Source organism: Salvelinus alpinus, chromosome 3 (assembly GCF_045679555.1).
Source record: "Salvelinus alpinus chromosome 3, SLU_Salpinus.1, whole genome shotgun sequence".
In the NCBI taxonomy this organism is placed as follows: Eukaryota; Metazoa; Chordata; class Actinopteri; order Salmoniformes; family Salmonidae; genus Salvelinus; species Salvelinus alpinus.
Window position 1 is genome coordinate 15,033,061 of NC_092088.1, and position 19,525 is coordinate 15,052,585.

At 43.6% G+C, this 19,525-nt stretch overlaps 1 protein-coding gene across 1 annotated transcript; it reads right to left on the reverse strand.

The window, feature by feature from the left end:
- Positions 1-13,638: 13,638 nt before the first annotated feature.
- Positions 13,639-15,515, reverse strand: LOC139569697 (homeobox protein SIX3-like). Its single transcript, XM_071391100.1, has 4 exons — positions 15,324-15,515; positions 14,877-15,248; positions 14,519-14,682; positions 13,639-14,222 (listed from the first exon to the last, which is right to left on the reverse strand). Exons 1-4 carry the CDS (start codon positions 15,450-15,452, stop codon positions 14,090-14,092), a joined length of 798 nt encoding a protein of 265 aa, XP_071247201.1. The 5' UTR covers positions 15,453-15,515; the 3' UTR covers positions 13,639-14,089.
- Positions 15,516-19,525: the final 4,010 nt, after the last annotated feature.

Genomic DNA, 19,525 nt, shown 5'->3' on the forward strand with positions numbered 1-19,525 from the left:
CCATTTTCATGTTTTATATGTAAGCCTAGGTTTTGGAAAGCAGTTAGCTAACTCCCCTCGAATGTAGCCTACAATGAACTAAAAAAAGACTCAAAACACTATGATTGTGAAATGAAACCATGAAAAGTAGTGCACCTGAGCTGAGATCTGCACTATAAAACATTACCTGTAATTTTTACAGTAAATTACTGGCGGCACAGTAGCCAGTATGTTACTGTACATTTACAGGACCTTTACTGTAACACATATTTACAGCATATTACTTGAGCAACTGACTACAGTAGCATGTTCAGTGCATTACTGGAAGCACCGTGGTTAGTAAACTGTTGCGTATTTACAGGGCATTACTGGAAGCCCCGTGGTTAGTAAACTGTTGCATATTTACAGGGCATTACTGGAAGCCCCGTGGTTAGTAAACTGTTGCGTATTTACAGTGCAGGTAGCTAGTGCCACAACAGGCAGTAATTCTGTTACATGTATTTGATATATGTATTTCAACACTTTCAAAACCTATTTTGTCATTTGAATTTTGCTGACCTGAAATACAATTCATGCAGACCTTTTTGTAAGCATTTCATTATTTTACATGTAATTTACATGTATTTTGTATTTTCTCATTTTAAAAAACATACTTGCTACTTGTCCACTATAACATTCTCATTAACGGTAACGCCATCTTTTTATTTGCTATAACTGGGGTATATTCTTGTTTAACTTAGTTTCATTCACTGACTGTAAGTCGCTCTGGATAAGAGCGTCTGCTAGATTACCAAAATGTCAATATAAAAATGAAAACTTAGAAAGCACTGCTGGGTATTATTCTAATGGCCTCTGCCCCCAAACAAGGCCACATTTGATCAAAATACAAAATAGTTGAGGGCAGAGCTCATTAGAATAATACCCACCAGCAGTATGCTTTGCAAATGCTCTTTTTTAACATTTCCATTTTGGTCATTTAGCAGACTCCCTTTACAGAACGACATCCAGTCAGCACATTCATCTGAGGTTCATTAAAACACAGAGATCACTGTCAAATCAAGTACAAAGTATATTTGACTGTTACTGTTGTAGTTAAGGATACATTGGTCTTAAAAATATACTTCATTTGTAAAAATAAAAATAAAAACTTTTGAATGTATCTTTTCCCATCCTGGCTAGTGCTAAGTATACTGAACAAAAATATAAACACAACATGCAACAATTTCAAAGGTTTTACTGTTACTATTCATATAAGGAAATCAGTCACGGGGGTGTGGTATATACTTAAGCAATAAGGCCAGCGTTGCGTCGTGCTTAAGAACAGCCCTTAGCCGTGGTATATTGGCCATATACCTCACCCCCTCGGACCTTATTGCTTAAGAACAGCCCTTAGCCGTGGTATATTGGCCATATACCTCACCCCCCGGACCTTATTGCTTAAGTATACCTTACTAAAAAAAATGCATTTGTATTACTCATATGAAGGTAGTACTGCTCACTTGAACTATTTCTTTTTACATTTTTCCTCAACATTTTTGAGTAGCCAGAACTTATCCAGTTTTATAGTGTACCATGCCACCCACAAAAGGTTTTTGGCGTTCCAAAATTACAGCATGGTACTGTATTCTGTGGGGGTGGTACTGAATTACAGTAAATTACTGGCAGCAAAGTAGGCAGTAAATGACCGTAGATTTACAGGAAAAGGTTTTTAGATCCCAAAAATACAGTATGGTAATGTATTTTGTGTGGTGGTACTGAATTACAGTAAATTACTGGCAGCACAGTAGCCAGTAAGTTACTGTAGATTTACAGGACACATGTAAAACAATATATGGTATGGTAATGTATTCTGTGCGGTACAGCATTCTCACTGATGGGTGCAACAAATTGCTATAATTTTACAGCAGTGTAGCAGAATTCAATAGAGCCCCCATAATGTATTGCTCTTTACAGTATGGTACTGTAATATAGAATTACAGTAGCTAACTGTAAAAACAAAAAACAAAAAAATTATATGAACTTAATATGTTGCTCAAATGTAAGTATCTTTTATGAGGACAACCAAAGACAGAGAAAATAGTATGTTTACATCAAACTATTATATATATTTCAATGTTAAACTGATTGTGGCAGTAGGCAGATTATGCATTAGTCCTGTAAACACCTTACTCTGCTTATCTTAATTAAACTAAGGTCAAAATCTTAGTAAGCATATGCTGATTAAAACACCTGGTTTTCTGAGCAATCTTTTAAATGATTAGTACATGTAAACACCTTTAATCTGCATTCCAGCGGTGTATTTGATCTGCGTGTGTGATAGCACCAGCTGAACAAGCCTCCCTCTTTAGCGCAAGTGAAGTGTGTTCGGAACAACTGAATGTACAGTATGTGTCTTAGAAGTAGTTGTCACATGCAAACTTTATATGTCCGAACTCAGAATCAAATGTGCTTCCAAAAATAACATGATCGCTGTGGTAGAACTTTTCTTTTGTTTACCGATTTTCTGCATTGCTCTGATTATGGGTAATTCAAATGTTTTCAACTTTATGATTATTTTACACAATGTTGTATGCATGTTTGAAGGGGGAAAAAGTATACTTCAATGTTAGTATTAAATCAAATCAAATTTTATTGGTCACATACACATGGTTAGCAGATGTAAATGCGAGTGTAGCGAAGTGCTTGTGCTTCTAGTTCCAACAGTGCAGTAATATCTAACAAATAATCTAACAATTCCCAACAACTAACTGATGCACACAAATCTAACAAGTAATCTCACAATTCCCCAACAACTACCTAATACACACAAATCTAAAGGGGTGAATGAGAATATGTACATATAAGTATATGGATGAGCGATGGCCGAGCGGCACAGGCAAGGTGCAGTAGATGGTGTAAAATACAGTATATACATGTGATATGAGTAATGTAAGATATGGATACATTATTAAAGTGGCATTATTTAGAGTGCCATTGTTTAAAGTGACGAGTGATCCATTTATTAAAGTGTCCAGGGATTGGGTCTCAATGGGCAGCAGCCTCTCTGAGTTAGTGGTGGCTGTTTAGCAGTCTGATGGCCTTGAGATAGAAGCTGTTTCTCAATCTCTCGGTCCCAGTTTTGATGCACCTGTACTGACCTCACCTTCTGGATGGTAGCAGTGTGAACAGGCAGTGGCTTGGGTGGTTGTTGTCCTCGATGATCTTTTTGGTCTTCCTGTGACATCGTGTGCTGTAAGTGTCATGGAGGGCAGGTAGTTTGCCCCCAATGATGCGTTGTGTAGACCGTACCACCCTCTGGAGAGCCTTGCGGTTGAGGGCGGTGCAGCTGCCGTACCAGGCTGTGATACAGCCCGACAGGATGCTCTCGATTGTGCATCTGTAAAGGTTTGTCAGGGTTTTGGGTGACAAGCCACATTTCTTCAGCCTCCTGAGGTTGAAGAGGCACTGTTGCGCCTTCTTCACCACACTGTCTGTGTGGGTGGACCATTTCAGTTTGTCTGTGATATGTACGCCCAGGAACTTAAAACTTTCTACCTTCTCCACTGCTGTCCCTTCGATGTGGATAGAGTCAGCGTATAGATCAATGTCGTTCTCTGATTTCTCAGAAAGACTGCCTTTAATCAGTGGACACCACTCGTTTTTATTACAACACACCTGTCATAATTGTTTTCTTCATTAATAAGGCTGTCGACAACATCCGGTGAAATTGGAGGGCGCGCAATTCAAATAAATAATCATAATATCAAACATTCATGAACATACAAGTATCTTATATCGTTTAAAAGCTTAAATTCTTTTTAATTTAACTGCGTTGTCCGATTTACAATAGGCTTTACAGCGAAAGCATACCATGCGATTGTTTGAGGACGGCGCCCCACATCAACATATTTTTCAACCAGCACAGGCTTCATAAAATCATAAATAGCGATTAAATAAATCACTTACTTTTGAAAATCTTCCTCTGTTTGCAATCCCAAGGTTCCCATCTCCAACATGAATGGTCGTTTTGTTAGATGAAATCCTTCTTTATATCCCAAAAAGTCAGTTTAGTTGGCGCCATCGATTTCAGTTATCCACTTGTTCAACATGCAGACAAAGGAGTCTAAAACGCTACCGCTAAACTTTGTTCAAACAAGTCAAACTACGTTTCTATCTAATCCTCAGGTACTCTAAAATGTAAATAAACTATAATATTTCATACGGAAAGAAGTATGTTCAATAGAAAAGTAAAATTAGCAGGCGCGCCTCCTCTTCGTCACGCGCCGACAGACTGATTTTCCACTGTGACTCTTTGTACCAAAACTCAAAATTCTTCCTCGTTTTGGAAGAAACAAGCCTGAAACCTTAAACAAAGACTGTTGACATCTAGTGGAAGCCATAGGAATTGCAATCTGGGAGCTAGAATTGCATAGGACCCATAGCTTTCCATTATAAGAGCCTGGGACCTCAAAGAAAAAAGATTCTGGTTGGTTTTCGCCTACCATATCAATTGTGTTATAGTCTCATACATTATTTTAACATTTCTACAAACTTCAAAGTGTTTTCTATCCAATGCTACCAATTATATGCATATCCTGGCTTCTGGGCCTGATTAACAGCCAGTTTACTTTGGGCACATCAGTCAGGCTGAAATTCAGGAAAATAGAGGTTTATTATTATTACATTTACGTCATTTAGCAGACGCTCTTATCCAGAGCGACTTACAAATTGGAAAGTTCATACATATTCATCCTGGTCCCCCCGTGGGGAAAGAACCCACAACCCTGGCGTTGCAAGCGCCATGCTCTACCAACTGAGCCACACGGGACCGTTATTGTTATTGTTATTATTGCTAAAGGTACTGCATAGATGTAAACATAATTTTTTAGCAAGAGATAGCACTTGTATAGCCTAAGAAAGTAGCAGAAATGTGCAGAAGGTAGTTTGAATACATTTTATTGAAGGGAAACCATAACAATATTTAACTTTTTTGGCAACATAGTGATATATTCTTATATACTGTACAATGAGGAATTCAACTACAAAATACTAGTCTTCTCCCATTTTTTTTACCATTGCCCCCACCCAAAAGGTGTATAAACAACAATAATAAATAAGAATAAAATAAGATAATAGATACAAAACAAAAACGTGAAGAACATAAATCAATCACCTCTAATTAGCACATGTAGGACAGTATGCAAGTGTGTGTGCATGGACTTTGCAGATGTATTTCCCACAAGTGCCGCACATAGTATTTGTTTCACAGTCCTTCTTTTGGGGGGGCAGAATTGGCATCCCCTCCTCTTGCCTGCCCCAGCTGCAGCTTCAGGTGGATCAGGACAATATTCAGCTCTCTGAACGGCTTTCACAAGCGCTGCAGAGGCTGCTGCGCAGGGAAGGCACACCCTTCTTTGAATATGTGGGGTTAAAAGTGCCTTTCCCAGCTGCTCCAGGAACACCCTCCTCTTGTTCCGCTTACCAGGCATCCAGGTAGGGTTGATCTTGTTCCATATCAAGAAGGCATTGTATGAGGACACATGAATGATGTTATGGAAGATGACCAGGGGCCAGCGGACAGTCATCCTCCTGCAGCTGTAAGTTCCAATCACCTTGTTCAGGTTGTCCACGCCTCCTTTGTTGTGATTGTAGTCCAGGATGATGGCTGGCTTCCTGTCCTCACGATTACTGATATCAGCCGTTTTGTGCAGTGTGCTCAGGAAGACCACATTCTTGTTCCTCTTTGGGAGCTAAGAAACTAGAGTGGTGGTGGGGGTGAAGACAAACTTTGATGAGAAGGCCTCTTTCCCCTTTGTTGTGAGGAGTGCAGGGGGAGCTCAGGCTTGTTCTTTCTAACTGTGCCAACCATGGTGATCTTCCTCTTCAGGAGCTGCTGGCTGAGTTCAATCAGTAGCACACACAATTTCTCTGTGTGTGTGTGTGTGTGTGTGTGTGTGTGTGTGTGTGTGTGTGTGTGTGTGTGTGTGTGTGTGTGTGTGTGTGTGTGTGTGTGTGTGTGTGTGTGTGTGTGTGTGTGTGTGTGTGTGTGTGTGTGTGTGTGTGTGTGTGTGTGTGTGTGTGTGTGTGTGTGTGTGTGTGTGTGTGTGTGTGTGTGTGTGTGTGTGTGTGTGTGTGTTTGTGGTGTGTAAATGACCCTAAGACAATCTCTGTACCCTGGTGGTGTACAGCTTTCATGGAAATATGAACAAAGGCGATGTTTCACTTTTTCTAATGTTGGGGTCACTCTAGGAAAATTCATCAAATTTCATGTTGAAAAAATACAATTTGGGGGGTTTTCCCTGCTGTTAAACATAGTGACGGGTCATTTTTGAACCTTAACACAACATAAGGGTTAAGGTTTTGTCGCGTTTGGTGGCAACTCAGTTGTCACTAGTTTTGGTGTTACAAAGCCATAGCCGCGGAAAGTACTTTGAGGGTGGGTGTGCTGCAATTTTTTTTATTATTATTATTTTATTCTGATTTCGCAGGGGGTGCTGCAGCACCCTCAGCACGCCTACTTCCCACGGCTATGTACAAAGCACTTCATTTTAGCAACGTCAAATCAAAGCAAATCAAATTGTATTTGTCACATGTTCCGAACACAACAGGTGTACCGTGAACTGCTTACTTACAAGCCCTTAACCAACAATGCAGTTTTCAGAAAATAGATTTAAGAAAATATTTGCTAAATGAATTTGCGTGGGGGGTGGGGTGTCAATGTAAATAGTTCGGGTGGCGATTTGATTAATTGTTCAGCAGTCTTATGGCTTGGGTGACTGAAGTCTTTGAAAATGTTTTGGGCCTTCCTCTGACACCGCCTACTATTTAGGTCCTGGATGGCAGGAAGCTTGGCCCCAGTGATGTAATGGGTTGTACATACTACCCTCTGTAGCGCCTTACGGTCGGATGCCGAGCAGTTGCCATGATGCAACCGGTCAGGATGCTTTCGATGGTGCAGCTGTGGAACTTTTTGAGGCTCTGCGGACCATTGCCAAATCTTTTCAGAGGGGTAAAAGGTGTTGATGTGCCCTCTTCACGACTGTCTTGGTGTGTTTGGACCATGATAGTTTGTTGGTGATGTGGACACCAAGGAACTTGAAACTCTCGATGTTAATGGGGGCGTGTTTGGCCCTCAGTCTTGATCACGTTGCGAAGGAGGTTGTTGTCCTGGCACCACACTGCCAGGTCTCTGATGTCCTCCCTATAGGCTCTCTCATCGTTGTCGGTGATCAGGCCTACCACTGTTGTGTCGTCAGCAAATGTAATAATGGTGTTGGAGTCATGCTTAGCCACGCAGTCGTGGGTGAACAGGGAGTACAGGAGGGGACTAAGCACACACCCCTAAGGGGCCTCCGTGTTGAGGATCAGCGTGGCAGATGTGTTGTTGTCTACCCTTACCACTTGGGGGTGGCCCGTCAGGAAGTCCAGGATCCAGTTGCAGAGGGAGGTGTTTTAGTCCCAGGGTCCTTAGCTTAGTGATGAGCTTAGTGGGCACTGTGGTGTTTAACGCTGAGCTGTAGTCAATGAACAGCATTCTCACATAGGCGTTCCTTTTGTCTAGCTGGGAAAGGGCAGTGTGGAGTGCGATTGAAATTGAGTCATCTGTGGATCTGTTGGGGCGGTATGCGAATTGGAGAGGATCTAGGGTTTCCGGGATGATAGTGTTAATGTGAGCCATGACCAGCCTTTCAAAGAACTTCATGGTTACCGACGTGAGTGCTACAGGTCGGTAGTCATTTAGGCAGGTTACCTTTGCTTTCTTGGGCACCGGGACTATGATGGTCTGCTTGAAACATGTAGGTATGTTGAATCTCAAATATAAAATATATTTTGATTTGTTTAACACTTTTTTGGTTACTACACGATTTCATGTGTAGTTTCATAGTTTTGATGTCACTATTATTCTATAATGTGGAAAATAGTAAAAATAAAGAAAACCCTTGAATTAGTAGGTGTGTCCAAACTTTTGACTGGTACTGTCTGTTCAAATGTGAAATGTCACATTTTAAGTGTTCCAAAAACACGTTTTCACATGTGAAATATCACGTGAAGTGTTACAAAAAAACGTGTATGGTACTTGTTTAGATGCTGTGGTAGACCGTGGGGTGTTGGGTTGAGCGTGCAGAGATTGACACAGAGGTTTTAGTCCAAAAAACAACTTTACTAAGACAGAAAATAAATATATCAAAGAAATAACTTAGGTTTTGCTCGGTCGTCCTTCTCTCTCTTAACCGGTGTCCTTCTCTCTCCCTTCTCTCCCGCGGTGTGCCATCGTGCTCATTTTATTTAACCTCCACGGCTGGTTGGCACTTTCCTCTAATTACCTCCACTTAGCTGTCCGTGTCGGGGTGCCCAGCTCCCGTATTCCCAGCAGAGGGAGCCAACGTTGCCTCACGTACCTCCCCTCTATTACCATCCCCCGGGGTAGACCTCCTGGGATACCACAATGCGCTGATGGCTTAATATTTTTTACTTAAATCCTGTAATTTTATTGTAAGTTACCGGCTACTGAGTTATGGTGAAATAGTGTGAACAACTTTAATGTATTTCTACAGCTGAACTGTATTTTGAATATAATGTACAACAACTAACTGTATTCAGGAAGTTAACAGAAATTCTAATTCCACTTATTTTCAATTACCAGTTGTGAAGTCGTAAATACCAGTTGAATGCATTCAGGTGATTTGAACTCGTTGAGAAACACCAATTGGCTAATGGCCAACAAGCTGCGTCAACCATAAACTAAAAGTACAGCTATCACGCTTGTAAACACATGATAGAGTTCAAAAACCATAAATAAAATAATTTTGAAATGTACGTATGTGATCATTAGCATATTTGGGGGCATGGTAAAAAAAAACATCCGTGGAAATGTTTTTAAGCGTTTTTATCATTATTTTGATAATGGTTGAGCACCTCTTTTGACACTGTCAGTTATACAATCTGTGTACAAACTTGTGGCAATCAAGAGTTGCAATGTTAAGAGATTATTGTGCTTCTTCCAAAAGCTTAATGCCAGTTGGTTCACAGGATGGTACCGTTTTATTCTCAGTAACTTAATAACAACTAGTTGCAAGTGGGTTATTGTAAAATTCACAGTAATTTACTGTAGGTAACCTGTCACAGTCACTGTGGTCTGGTAGGTAAGAAGTGTAACAATAACATGTTGGCTTCTATGAATGAAATATCATATGGCTCTTTAGTATAACATACACTTTACAAGGCTGCAGACCTGACAGTATGCAAGCTCAGTATTTTCTAACAGAATACAACAGACCAGATTAGCTGGGATGACATTCCCTCTCACGGGAGACCAAAAAGAGCTAGCTGAAAAGCCACGCCTTGAATAAGCCACTCTTGCAATCTTCTAATAGGCTGCCGCTGATAAAGTATGCTGCCAATCAGCAAGGGATGTGCATGTTGTCAACAGAAACATCAGTGATGGCCCAGTAGGCTGGCAAGGATTGCTAGCGGCAGCAAGTGTCTTGTAAGTTACATTTTGCCAATAGGTTATTGTTTCCAGTAAAAAAAATACAAATTCCCAGCAACTTCTGGCAACAAGTTACCATTAAGTTAACAGAAAAACCACTTGTAAGGATAGCTACTAAAGTTTCATAATTGTATGTTCGTTAATATGAAAATATGGCAGTTTTTTCCGTTTCCTGAAAAGTTTCTGTTCTGGAGATAAGAGGTTTTTGTCTGACAGCAATCTACAAGATGGCGCCGAAAGATATTCTCGCCCTGTTCCTAGCTCATAGCCAACTTGGCAGCATTTTATTTTTTTTGTGATATTTCTTACATTATTTGCTTAGAACGTTTCTTGCATTATTATCTACAGAAATGTAGATAATAATTGACCAGAAATGTAACTTTCTTGAATTTAATCCTTTGTTCGTAGCCCCTAAGGGGCTGCTACAAGACGCCGCAAATGGAGAAGAGGAATACGGAGTGGGATTTTAGTCAGACTCAGGAGGCATGCACACCATCTACTGCTTCCGAGTATATTACTCACTAATGTTCAGTCCCTGGACTTTAAAATAGACGAGCTCAGGGCGAGGATCTCCTTCCAGAGAGACAGTCTGTTTCATGGAGTCATGGCTCTCTCCACATATACTGACCCCGTCAATACAGCTTCTCCATACATTCTGTGGACAGGAAGAAAGAACTCTCCGGGAAAAGGAAAGGCGGAGGTGTATGTTGCATGATTAACTACTCATGGTGTGATTGTGGTAATGAACAGGAACTCAAGTCCTTTTGTTCTCCCGGTCTGGAATATCTCACTATCAAATGCCGACAGCATTACCTCTCAAGAGAATTCTCTTCTGTCATCGACACTGCTGTGTATATTCCCCTTCAAACCGAATAAAGCGAAATTGATGAAAACACTACTGAAGTTTTATCAACACAACGCCTGCGCTACTTGCTCATCAACAATTTGGGACCATTTCCCCCTTCCGGGATGGCTATAAGGCCCTCCCTCGCCCTCCATTTGGCAAATCAGATCGCGCCTCCATTCTGCTCCTCCCTTCCTATAGACAGAAACTTAAACAGGAAGTACCTGTGGTAAGGACTATTCAACAACTTTGGTCTGACCAATCAGAATCTATCACATGGACTGGGACATGTTCAGGGTTGTCTCTGAGAAAAACATTGACGTACATATACACTGACTCGTGACTGAGTTCATCAGGAAGTGCATAGAGGATGTTGATCCCATTGTGACGATTAGAACTTATCCAAACCAAAAGGCGCTGATAGATGGCAGGATTTGCGCAAAACTGATAACGCATCTGGAATACTGTAAGAATGCTGTTCACCAGACTACAGCTCAGCCTTTAACCCCATAGTGCCCTCCAAGCTCATCACTAAGCTCGAGGTTCTGGGTATGAACCCCGCTCTGTGCAACTGGTTCCTGGACTTCCTGATGGGCCGACCCCAGGTGGTGAAGGTAGGCAACAACACCTCTGCTTTGCTGATCCTCAACACGGGGGCCCCACAAGGGTGCATGCTCAGCCCCCTCCTGTACTCCCAGTTCACCCATGACTTTATGGCCACGCACGTCTCCAACTCGATCATCAAGTTTGCAGACGACACAACAGTGGTAGGCCTGATTACCAACAACAACAATACAGCCTACAGGTAGGAGTGGTCCATCCACATGGACAGTGTGGAAGGCACAACAGTGCTTCTTTAACCTCAGGAGGCTGAAGGAATTTGGCTTGGCCCCTCAGACCCTCACAAACTTTTACAGATGCACCATTGAGAGAGCATCCTGTGGGCTGTGTCACTGCCTGGTACAGCAACTGCACCATCTGCAACCGCAGGGCTCTCCAGAGGGTGGTGCGATCAGCCCAACGCATCACTAGGGGCACACTGTCATCCCTCCAGGACATCTATAGCACCCGGTGTCACAGGAAGGCCAAGAAGATCATCAAGGACCTCAGCCACTTGAGCCACGGCCTGTTCACCCCGCTACCATCTAGAAGGCGGAGACAGTACATGTGATTCAAAGCTGGGACCAAGACACTGAAAAACAGCTTCTTTCTCCAGGCCATCAGACTGTTAAATAGTCACTATTAGCTGGCCTCCACCCAGTACCCTGCCCTGAACTTTAGTCACTGTTACTAGCCAGCTACGACCTGGTACTCAACCCTGCACCTTAGTACTGCCCTATGTACATAGTCACTGAACACTGGTCACTTTAATAATGTTTACATAGTGTTTTACCCACTTCATATGTATATACTGTATTCTAGTCAAGGCTCATCCTATATAACTACTACTGTGCATCTTTTTTTTATTCATATACTGTCCATCATTTCTAAACAACCACAGGAGGTTGTGGCACCTTAATTGGAGAGGATGGGCACTTGGTAATGGCTGGAGCGGAATCAGTGGAATAGTATCAAATACATTAAACATATGGTTTCCATGTGTTTGACGCCATTCCATTGACTCCGTTCAAGCCATTATTATGAGACATCCTCCCCTCAACAGCCTCTACTGATACACACCATCATATACATATAAACTCAGCAAAAAAAGAAATTACCCTTTTTCAGGACCCTGTCTTTCAAAGATAATTCGTAATAATCAGAAAAACTTCACAGCTCTTCATTGTAAAGGATTTAAACACTGTTTCCCATGCTTGTTCAATGAAGACAGGACGGACAGCTGATTGTGCTCGCAGTTGCAGACCACGTGTAACAACACCTGCACAGGATCGGTACATCAGAACATCACACCTGCGGGACAGGTACAGGATGGCAACAACAACTGCCCAAGTTACACCAGGAACGCACAATCCCTCCATCAGTGCTCAGACTGTCCGCAATAGGCTGAGAGAGGCTGGACTGAGGGCTTGTAGGCCTGTTGTAAGGCAGGTCCTCACCAGACATCACCAGCAACAACGTCGCCTATGGGCACAAACCCACCGTCGCAAAAAGTGCTCTTCACTGACGAGTCGCGATTTTGTCTCACAAGGGGTGATGGTCAGATTTGCGTTTATTGTCGAAGGAATGAGCGTTACACCGATGCCTGTACTCTGGAGCGGGATCGATTTGGAGGTGGAGGGTCCGTCATGGTCTGGGGCGGTGTGTCACAGCATCATCGGACTGGGCTTGTTGTCATTGCAGGCAATCTCAACGCTGTGCGTTACAGGGAAGACATCATCCTCCCTCTTGTGGTACCCTTCCTGCAGGCTCGTCCTGACATGACACTCCAGCGTGACATGGCCACCAGCCATACTGCTCGTTCTGTGCGTGATTTCCTGCAAGACAGGCATGTCAGTGTTCTGCCATGGCCAGCGAAGAGCCCAGATCTCAATCCCATTGAGCACGTCTGGGACCTGTTGGATCGGAGGATGAGGGCTAGGGCCATTCCCCCAGAAATGTCTGGGAACTTGCAGGTGCCACGGTAGAAGAGTGGGGTAACATGTCACAGCAAGATCTGGCAAATCTGGTGCAGTCCTTGAGGAGACGCACTGCAGTACTTAATACAGCTGGTGGCCACAGCAGATACTGACTGTTACTTTTGCCTCCCCTCCCTTTGTTCAGGGACTTGTTCAGTTTATGTCTCAGTTGTCGAATCTTGTTATGTTCACACAAATATTTACACATATTACATTTTCTGAAAATAAACGTTTCTTTTTTTGCTGAGTTTATATTTATATTCCGGACTCTGACATTGCTTGTTCAAGTTTTTCTATATTTCTTCATTCGTTTATTTTTGGGGAGACCATTTGTGTGTATTGACAGGGAAAGGGCATACCTGGTCAGTTGCACAACTACATGCATTCAACCGAAATGTGTCTTCCGCATTAACCCAACCCCTCTGTTTTGTATTGTTAGGTGTTACTGCACTGTTGGCGCTAGGAACATAAGCATTTTGCTACACCGGCGCTAGGAACATAAGCATTTTGCTACACCAGCGATAACATTTGCAAAATATGTGTACGCGACCAATAAAATTGTATTTGACTTGTGTAAAAGACCAAAGACAAATAGGTATATGGCTCTGCATTCTAGTCTGTTGTCTCCATCTAGTGGTCTCAAGGAGGAAGTGCGTCTGCCAGCATAATGACATCTCATTGTGGCCACCAGACGGCGCTGTTTCACATGACTTGATACCAGTTTATGTTCACGCAGTGATGAAATAACACGTTGCAAAAAGCAGTCAGACTCCGTGTATAACAACGCTTTATGCTTTGTAGAACAACCACCAACTCTAGTGCAATAATAAATAAACTCATAACAATTATATCAACTTCATGTATTTTCATAAAGTACGTAATTGTCAATTATAAACCAACAAACAGGCCTTTACAGTGCTTCAAATGACCTTCTGTACAATTTCCCTGACATCAGGTGAATAATTTATTTACAGATAGACAAACAGACTGGGAAGGTGCACTAAACACCATGATTGTCAGAAAAGCATCAGAAGAGAGAGAGAAAGAGAGAACAAAAGAAAGATAAGAGAGAGATGGATGTTCTGCACATTGTAAATATCATGTAGGTCTGTTTCAGACAGCAAACTCTTATAACATAACAAAAATAAATATGTCCATATGAATTCTCTGTGAAATCCAAGCCCCTTAGTAGCATGTATCCCGTTATCAATGGGCAGAGTTTCAGATGTCAGAGTCAGAGTCGCTGTCCATTACCGAGAGGATCATCTCCGGGCTGCATGCACTTCCGGTGGGGCTGCATTCTGTCCTGGCCAGAGCGAGCATGGCTCCCGGTCGCATCCCGTGGTGCGCGAGCCTGGGAAATAACACACAAATAGTTGTATTACCCATATCACAGTTCACCACCCAAATGTTTATAGACCTAGACACACACTTAGTGCAAATGTTGCAAAATAGGTAAAAGTTCTATACACATCAGTGCGTCTCATACAAGATGTTTATCCAGAACTCATGTAAAAGTCCAAAGCTTTCCATTTGGGTTCACTTTGCAGAATCAGATTTCCCGTCTATTTTTAAACAATAGCGTACATTCTCCCTGAACGGAAGTTGTGGATTATGATATAATCACGTTTATTTATGTATTTTATTAACCTGTTCTTGTTGGCGGCTGCGCGGTCTCTCTGTCTCCGGTTCTTGAACCAGTTCCCGACCTGTGTTGGAGTGAGCCCGGTGGCGCGCGCCAGCTCCCTTTTCCTCGCGGGGTCTGGGTAGGGGTCCTGGAGGTACCGTTCCCGCAGCAGGCCCCGCGTCCGCTCCTGGAAATGATCATCAACATCATAAACTGTAGGCTACTTATGGGAAAACAAATAATAATGTCATCCAAACAATACGTAAATAAATCGAAATTAGATGTAGGCTATCCATAACAATTAAAGTGTAGAATTGGGCTACAACTCCAGAAAAGCCATAGCCTGATGAATATTAAACACCAATAAAACAAACAAAAAACCTTGAAGCAGTGTGTGTTCGTCTCGCCGTCCCAGATGGTTCTCGGCAAAGGGAACTTCTTCCTGATACGGTACTTGTCCACCGGGCCCAGCGACCGCCCGCGCAGCCTCTCAGCCTCCCGGTAGTGCGCCTCGAGCCACATGGCCTGTAGTTTACCGTGCGAGGCGCGGCGCATAAAGCTGTGGTTCTCCAGGATGCAGTAGAGTTCGCGGTAGTTCCCGGTGTGAAAGGCGACCACGGCACGCGCCCTCCAGACGGACTCATGCTCTGTAATGAAGCACGCACCACCTGGGGCCACCGGCAGGGACCACAGAAACCGCGCGAGCCGCTCGACGTCCCCGGTTTCCTCCAGAGTCTCACACACACCTGCCACCTGACAAGAACAACAACTGTCATCTCCAAAAGTATGACACACACCACAAACAAATAAACACACACACACACACACCTGCGCTGCGGAGAAACGGAGCCCAGGGAGAGCAGAGGCAGGTGCGCAAGCAGGGGGTTCCTCCGGTAAGAGCATGCGGGGCAGGAGGAGATGGGCGGGAAAGAGCTCTAGCGGGGATCTGAACACCATCGGGTCAGAGTAGAGGAGAGAAGAAAAAAATAGAAAAAAAAGCCAGTTGTCCGTTATGAACTCCGTTATGAGCTCGACAGTCTGGTGGAGTCTTTCTATAGCTCACCTGATGGGCGGGGTGGGACCCTAGGTCTGCATCTCCATTGGGTGCCCTGCTGAAAAGGGCGGGGCTGTGAAAGCAGCAATGCCCATCACAGCCTAGCAAGCGGCAGACCCTTTCCCCTCCGAAGGAGGACAAACACACATGAGGAGGAGGATGAGGAGTGGAGAGTGTTAGAAAAGGGTTAAAGTTTATCCAGAAAAAGTGTTCTGAATTCTACGACGTCAATGGAAAATCTCAATTGGATTTCCTTGATTCTTCTCATCCTCTCCTCACCTTTCTAAAAAGGTAATCGAGGAGAAGCAGCGAGGAGAGGGTGTGGATACAAACGTGCTTGTAAGAAATTAGACTCTCCTCCACTACCATGTCATCAGGCAAGTGATGTGTACAGAGGTGGAATCCCAAAATACATGTGTAAAGTGGTAAAAATATATGTAGCTAGTTGTGAAATTGCCACTGGGGATGGGGGGAGGTGTAGAACTTCAGGCAATTAGCTTTAAAAAAAAAAACATTCACACCCCTTCCCCTACTATTTTTACCCTTGTTGGCCCCCCATTCTCAGTGGGTCATAGCACTGTCAATCTGGCTCAGACTGAAAAGGAGAAAGTGCATTCGTTCTGGTTTTCCTGTTGGCTGGGGGAAAAAATGTGGGCAGCACCCCTGGTCTGCTAATCCAATCACATCCGACACTTCTGCGGGTTAAACCGAACACACCCAGCACGCCTGGCATGCTAAACCTAACGCACCAAAATAGTACCCCGTCATCATTGGCATTTCTGTCATTTGAAGAAAACTTTTCAGAATGACCGAGATGCTGACAGAATACGGGCAGGTTGACGTTTATTGGGACGATTCTCGTCCCTGAGATTCTGAGTGATTTCCACTAGATGGGCCAGCTGCAAAGTCAAATTTGTAAATCTCTTTTTGGTCTTCAGTTAAGGTTAGGCATTAAGGTTAACAGTGTGGTTAACATGAGGGTTTTTACAAAATGTCCTTTATTTAACTAGGCAAGTCAGTTAAGAACAAATTCTTATTTTTAATGATGGCCTGGGAACAGCGGGTTAACTGGCTTGTTCAGGGGCAGAACAACAGATGTTTACCTTGTCAGCTCGGGGATTTGATCTAGCAACCTTTTGGTTACTAGTCCAACGCTCTAACCACTAGGCTACCTGCCGCCGCGGTCTACCTTGGTGAGGCAGAGGTCCTGGGTTCCAGCCTCGGTATGACCTAGTGAGGCAGAGGTCCTGGGTTCCAGCCTCGGTATGACCTAGTGAGGCAGAGGTCCTGGGTTCCAGCCTCGGTATGACCTAGTGAGGCAGAGGTCCTGAGTTCCAGCCTCGGTATGACCTAGTGAGGCAGAGGTCCTGGGTTCCAGCCTCGGTATGACCTAGTGAGGCAGAGGTCCTGGGTTCCAGCCTCGGTATGACCTAGTGAGGCAGAGGTCCTGAGTTCCAGCCTCGGTATGACCTAGTGAGGCAGAGGTCCTGAGTTCCAGCCTCGGTATGACCTAGTGAGGCAGAGGTCCTGGGTTCCAGCCTCGGTATGACCTAGTGAGGCAGAGGTCCTGAGTTCCAGCCTCGGTATGACCTAGTGAGGCAGAGGTCCTGGGTTCCAGCCTCGGTATGACCTAGTGAGGCAGAGGTCCTGAGTTCCAGCCTCGGTATGACCTAGTGAGGCAGAGGTCCTGAGTTCCAGCCTCGGTATGACCTAGTGAGGCAGAGGTCCTGGGTTCCAGCCTCGGTATGACCTAGTGAGGCAGAGGTCCTGAGTTCCAGCCTCGGTATGACCTAGTAAGGCAGAGGTCCTGAGTTCCAGCCTCGGTATGACCTAGTGAGGCAGAGGTCCTGGGTTCCAGCCTCGGTATGACCTAGTGAGGCAGAGGTCCTGAGTTCCAGCCTCGGTATGACCTAGTAAGGCAGAGGTCCTGAGTTCCAGCCTCGGTATGACCTAGTGAGGCAGAGGTCCTGGGTTCCAGCCTCGGTATGAGCCGAATCAGGAGGACGTGGTACTCGGTAAGCAAGCAGCGCGGCCTCCTTTAAACAAGGAACGTCAACCCAAGTCCCTTTCATATTCTAGACATGACTACTTCTGAACCGAGTGCCTACACTCCAATGACATGGCTAAATGGGTCATCCATTCAAGCAGTCCCTGGGTACTATCCAGCTGTTACCTGTGTATGCTTTATGTTGAATGCACTGTAGCTGATCATACAAAGTGAATATACAGACAAGGGTCTACACACCAGGGCATGGGTGGACTTGAAAAGAAGTGCCAAAAATACTTTATTGTAAACATACAACCTGCAGAGGTGGTTTCATATTGAAAGTGGATCTCATCTCATTTTCCTCTGACACACTGGTTGAACCAACGTGGAATAGAACGTTGAATTGACGTGTGTGCCCAGGGGGTCGATACTTATACCTCATTTGAGTGTCACTACAGTACCAGGCATTTGTTGATGTGAATGAGAAAAAAGTTAACTCTAGCCAAGGCTGGAATTAATTGTTACATTCTTAGATTTGTGTTTAGGGGACATAGTTAGGTTAAATAAATTAATACCCTGGAATCTGGAATGTATTAATGATCAATTATAATCTCATAGACCGACACAAACTGTAAATTGGGCTCCCAAGTGGCGCAGTCCTCTAAGGCACTGCATCTCAGTGCTTGAGACGTCATTAGACACCCTGGTTTGAATACAGGCTGAATCACAACCGGCCGTGATTGGGAGTCCCATAGGGCGACGCACAATTGGCCCAGCGTCATCCGGGTTTGGCCGGTGTAGGCTGTCATTATAAATAAGAATGTGTTCTTAACTGACTTGCCTAGTTAAATAAAAGGTTCAAATAAATAAAAGTGGCTCTGGATAAGAGTGTCTGCCAAATGAATAAACTGTCTATGTAAGATGATGTTTAGCCTTGGCTAGACCTGTGTTTTGTGCATCTTAGAAACAGGGAATTCTTATATGATTTTATCACATTCATGATGAGAATGAATACCCATCTGTTCACTATTTGATGATGTACTGGCATTTCAATAGCAAAACAGCTCAACCGTCCATGTCCTTGTTCGTAAAAGCTTGTCCTGTTGTTATGTGACATGCATGCCCCCATTTTGAAACACCATTGTTACAGGATTAATTGTGTAAAGTCTCCCATTGGACCTTTGGCAGTAACATCAGCTGTCAAGGTCTGGGCTCTTCTTCCAGCCAGATACTCTGGTTACACCTGGCTCCTACTGGCTCCTACTAAGTATGTGAAGACAGCCGTCTAGAAAACTAGCACCTTAAATGTAATATATATAGTTGAAGTCGGAAGTTTACATACACCTTAGCCAAATACATTTAAACTCAGTTTTTTCATAATTCCTGACATTTAATCCTAGTACAAATTCCCTGTTTTAGGTCAGTTAGGATCAACACTTTATTTTAAGAATGTGGAATGTTAAAATAATAGTAGAGAATTATTTATTTCAGCTTTTATTTCTTTCATCACTTTCCCAGTGGGTCAGAAGTTTATATTCCATTAATTAGTATTTGGTAGCATTGCCTTTAATTTTTTTAACTTGGGTCAAACGTTTTGGGTAGATTTCCACAAGCTTCCCACAATAAGTTGGGTGAATTGTGGCCCATTCCTCCTGACAGAGCTGGTGTAACTGAGGCAGGTTTGTAGGCCTCCTTGTTCGCACACGCTTTCTCAGTTCTGCCCACAAATTTTCATTGGGATTGAGGTCAGGCTACGCCAATACCTTGACTTTGTTGTTCTTAAGCCATTTTGCAACAACTTTGGAAGTATGCTTGGGGTCATTGTCCAGTTGGGAGACCCATTTGAGACGAAGCTTTAACTTCCTGACTAATGTCTTGAGATGTTGCTTAAATATACACAATATTCCTGCCTCATGATGCCATCTATTTTGTGAAGTGCACCAGTCCCTCCTGCAGCAAAGCACCCCCACAACATGATGCTGCCACCCC

Excerpts from the sequence above, each read along its gene's own strand:
- LOC139569697 (XM_071391100.1), bottom strand. The coding sequence starts at position 15,452 with ATGGTGTTCAGATCCCCGCTAGAGCTCTTTCCCGCCCATCTCCTCCTG. Across the intron at positions 15,249-15,323 it reads TCCGTTTCTCCGCAGCGCAG|GTGGCAGGTGTGTGTGAGAC; the intron begins GTGTGTGTGTGT and ends TGTTCTTGTCAG. Across the intron at positions 14,223-14,518 it reads GCAGCCGCCAACAAGAACAG|GCTCGCGCACCACGGGATGC; the intron begins GTTAATAAAATA and ends GTTATTTCCCAG.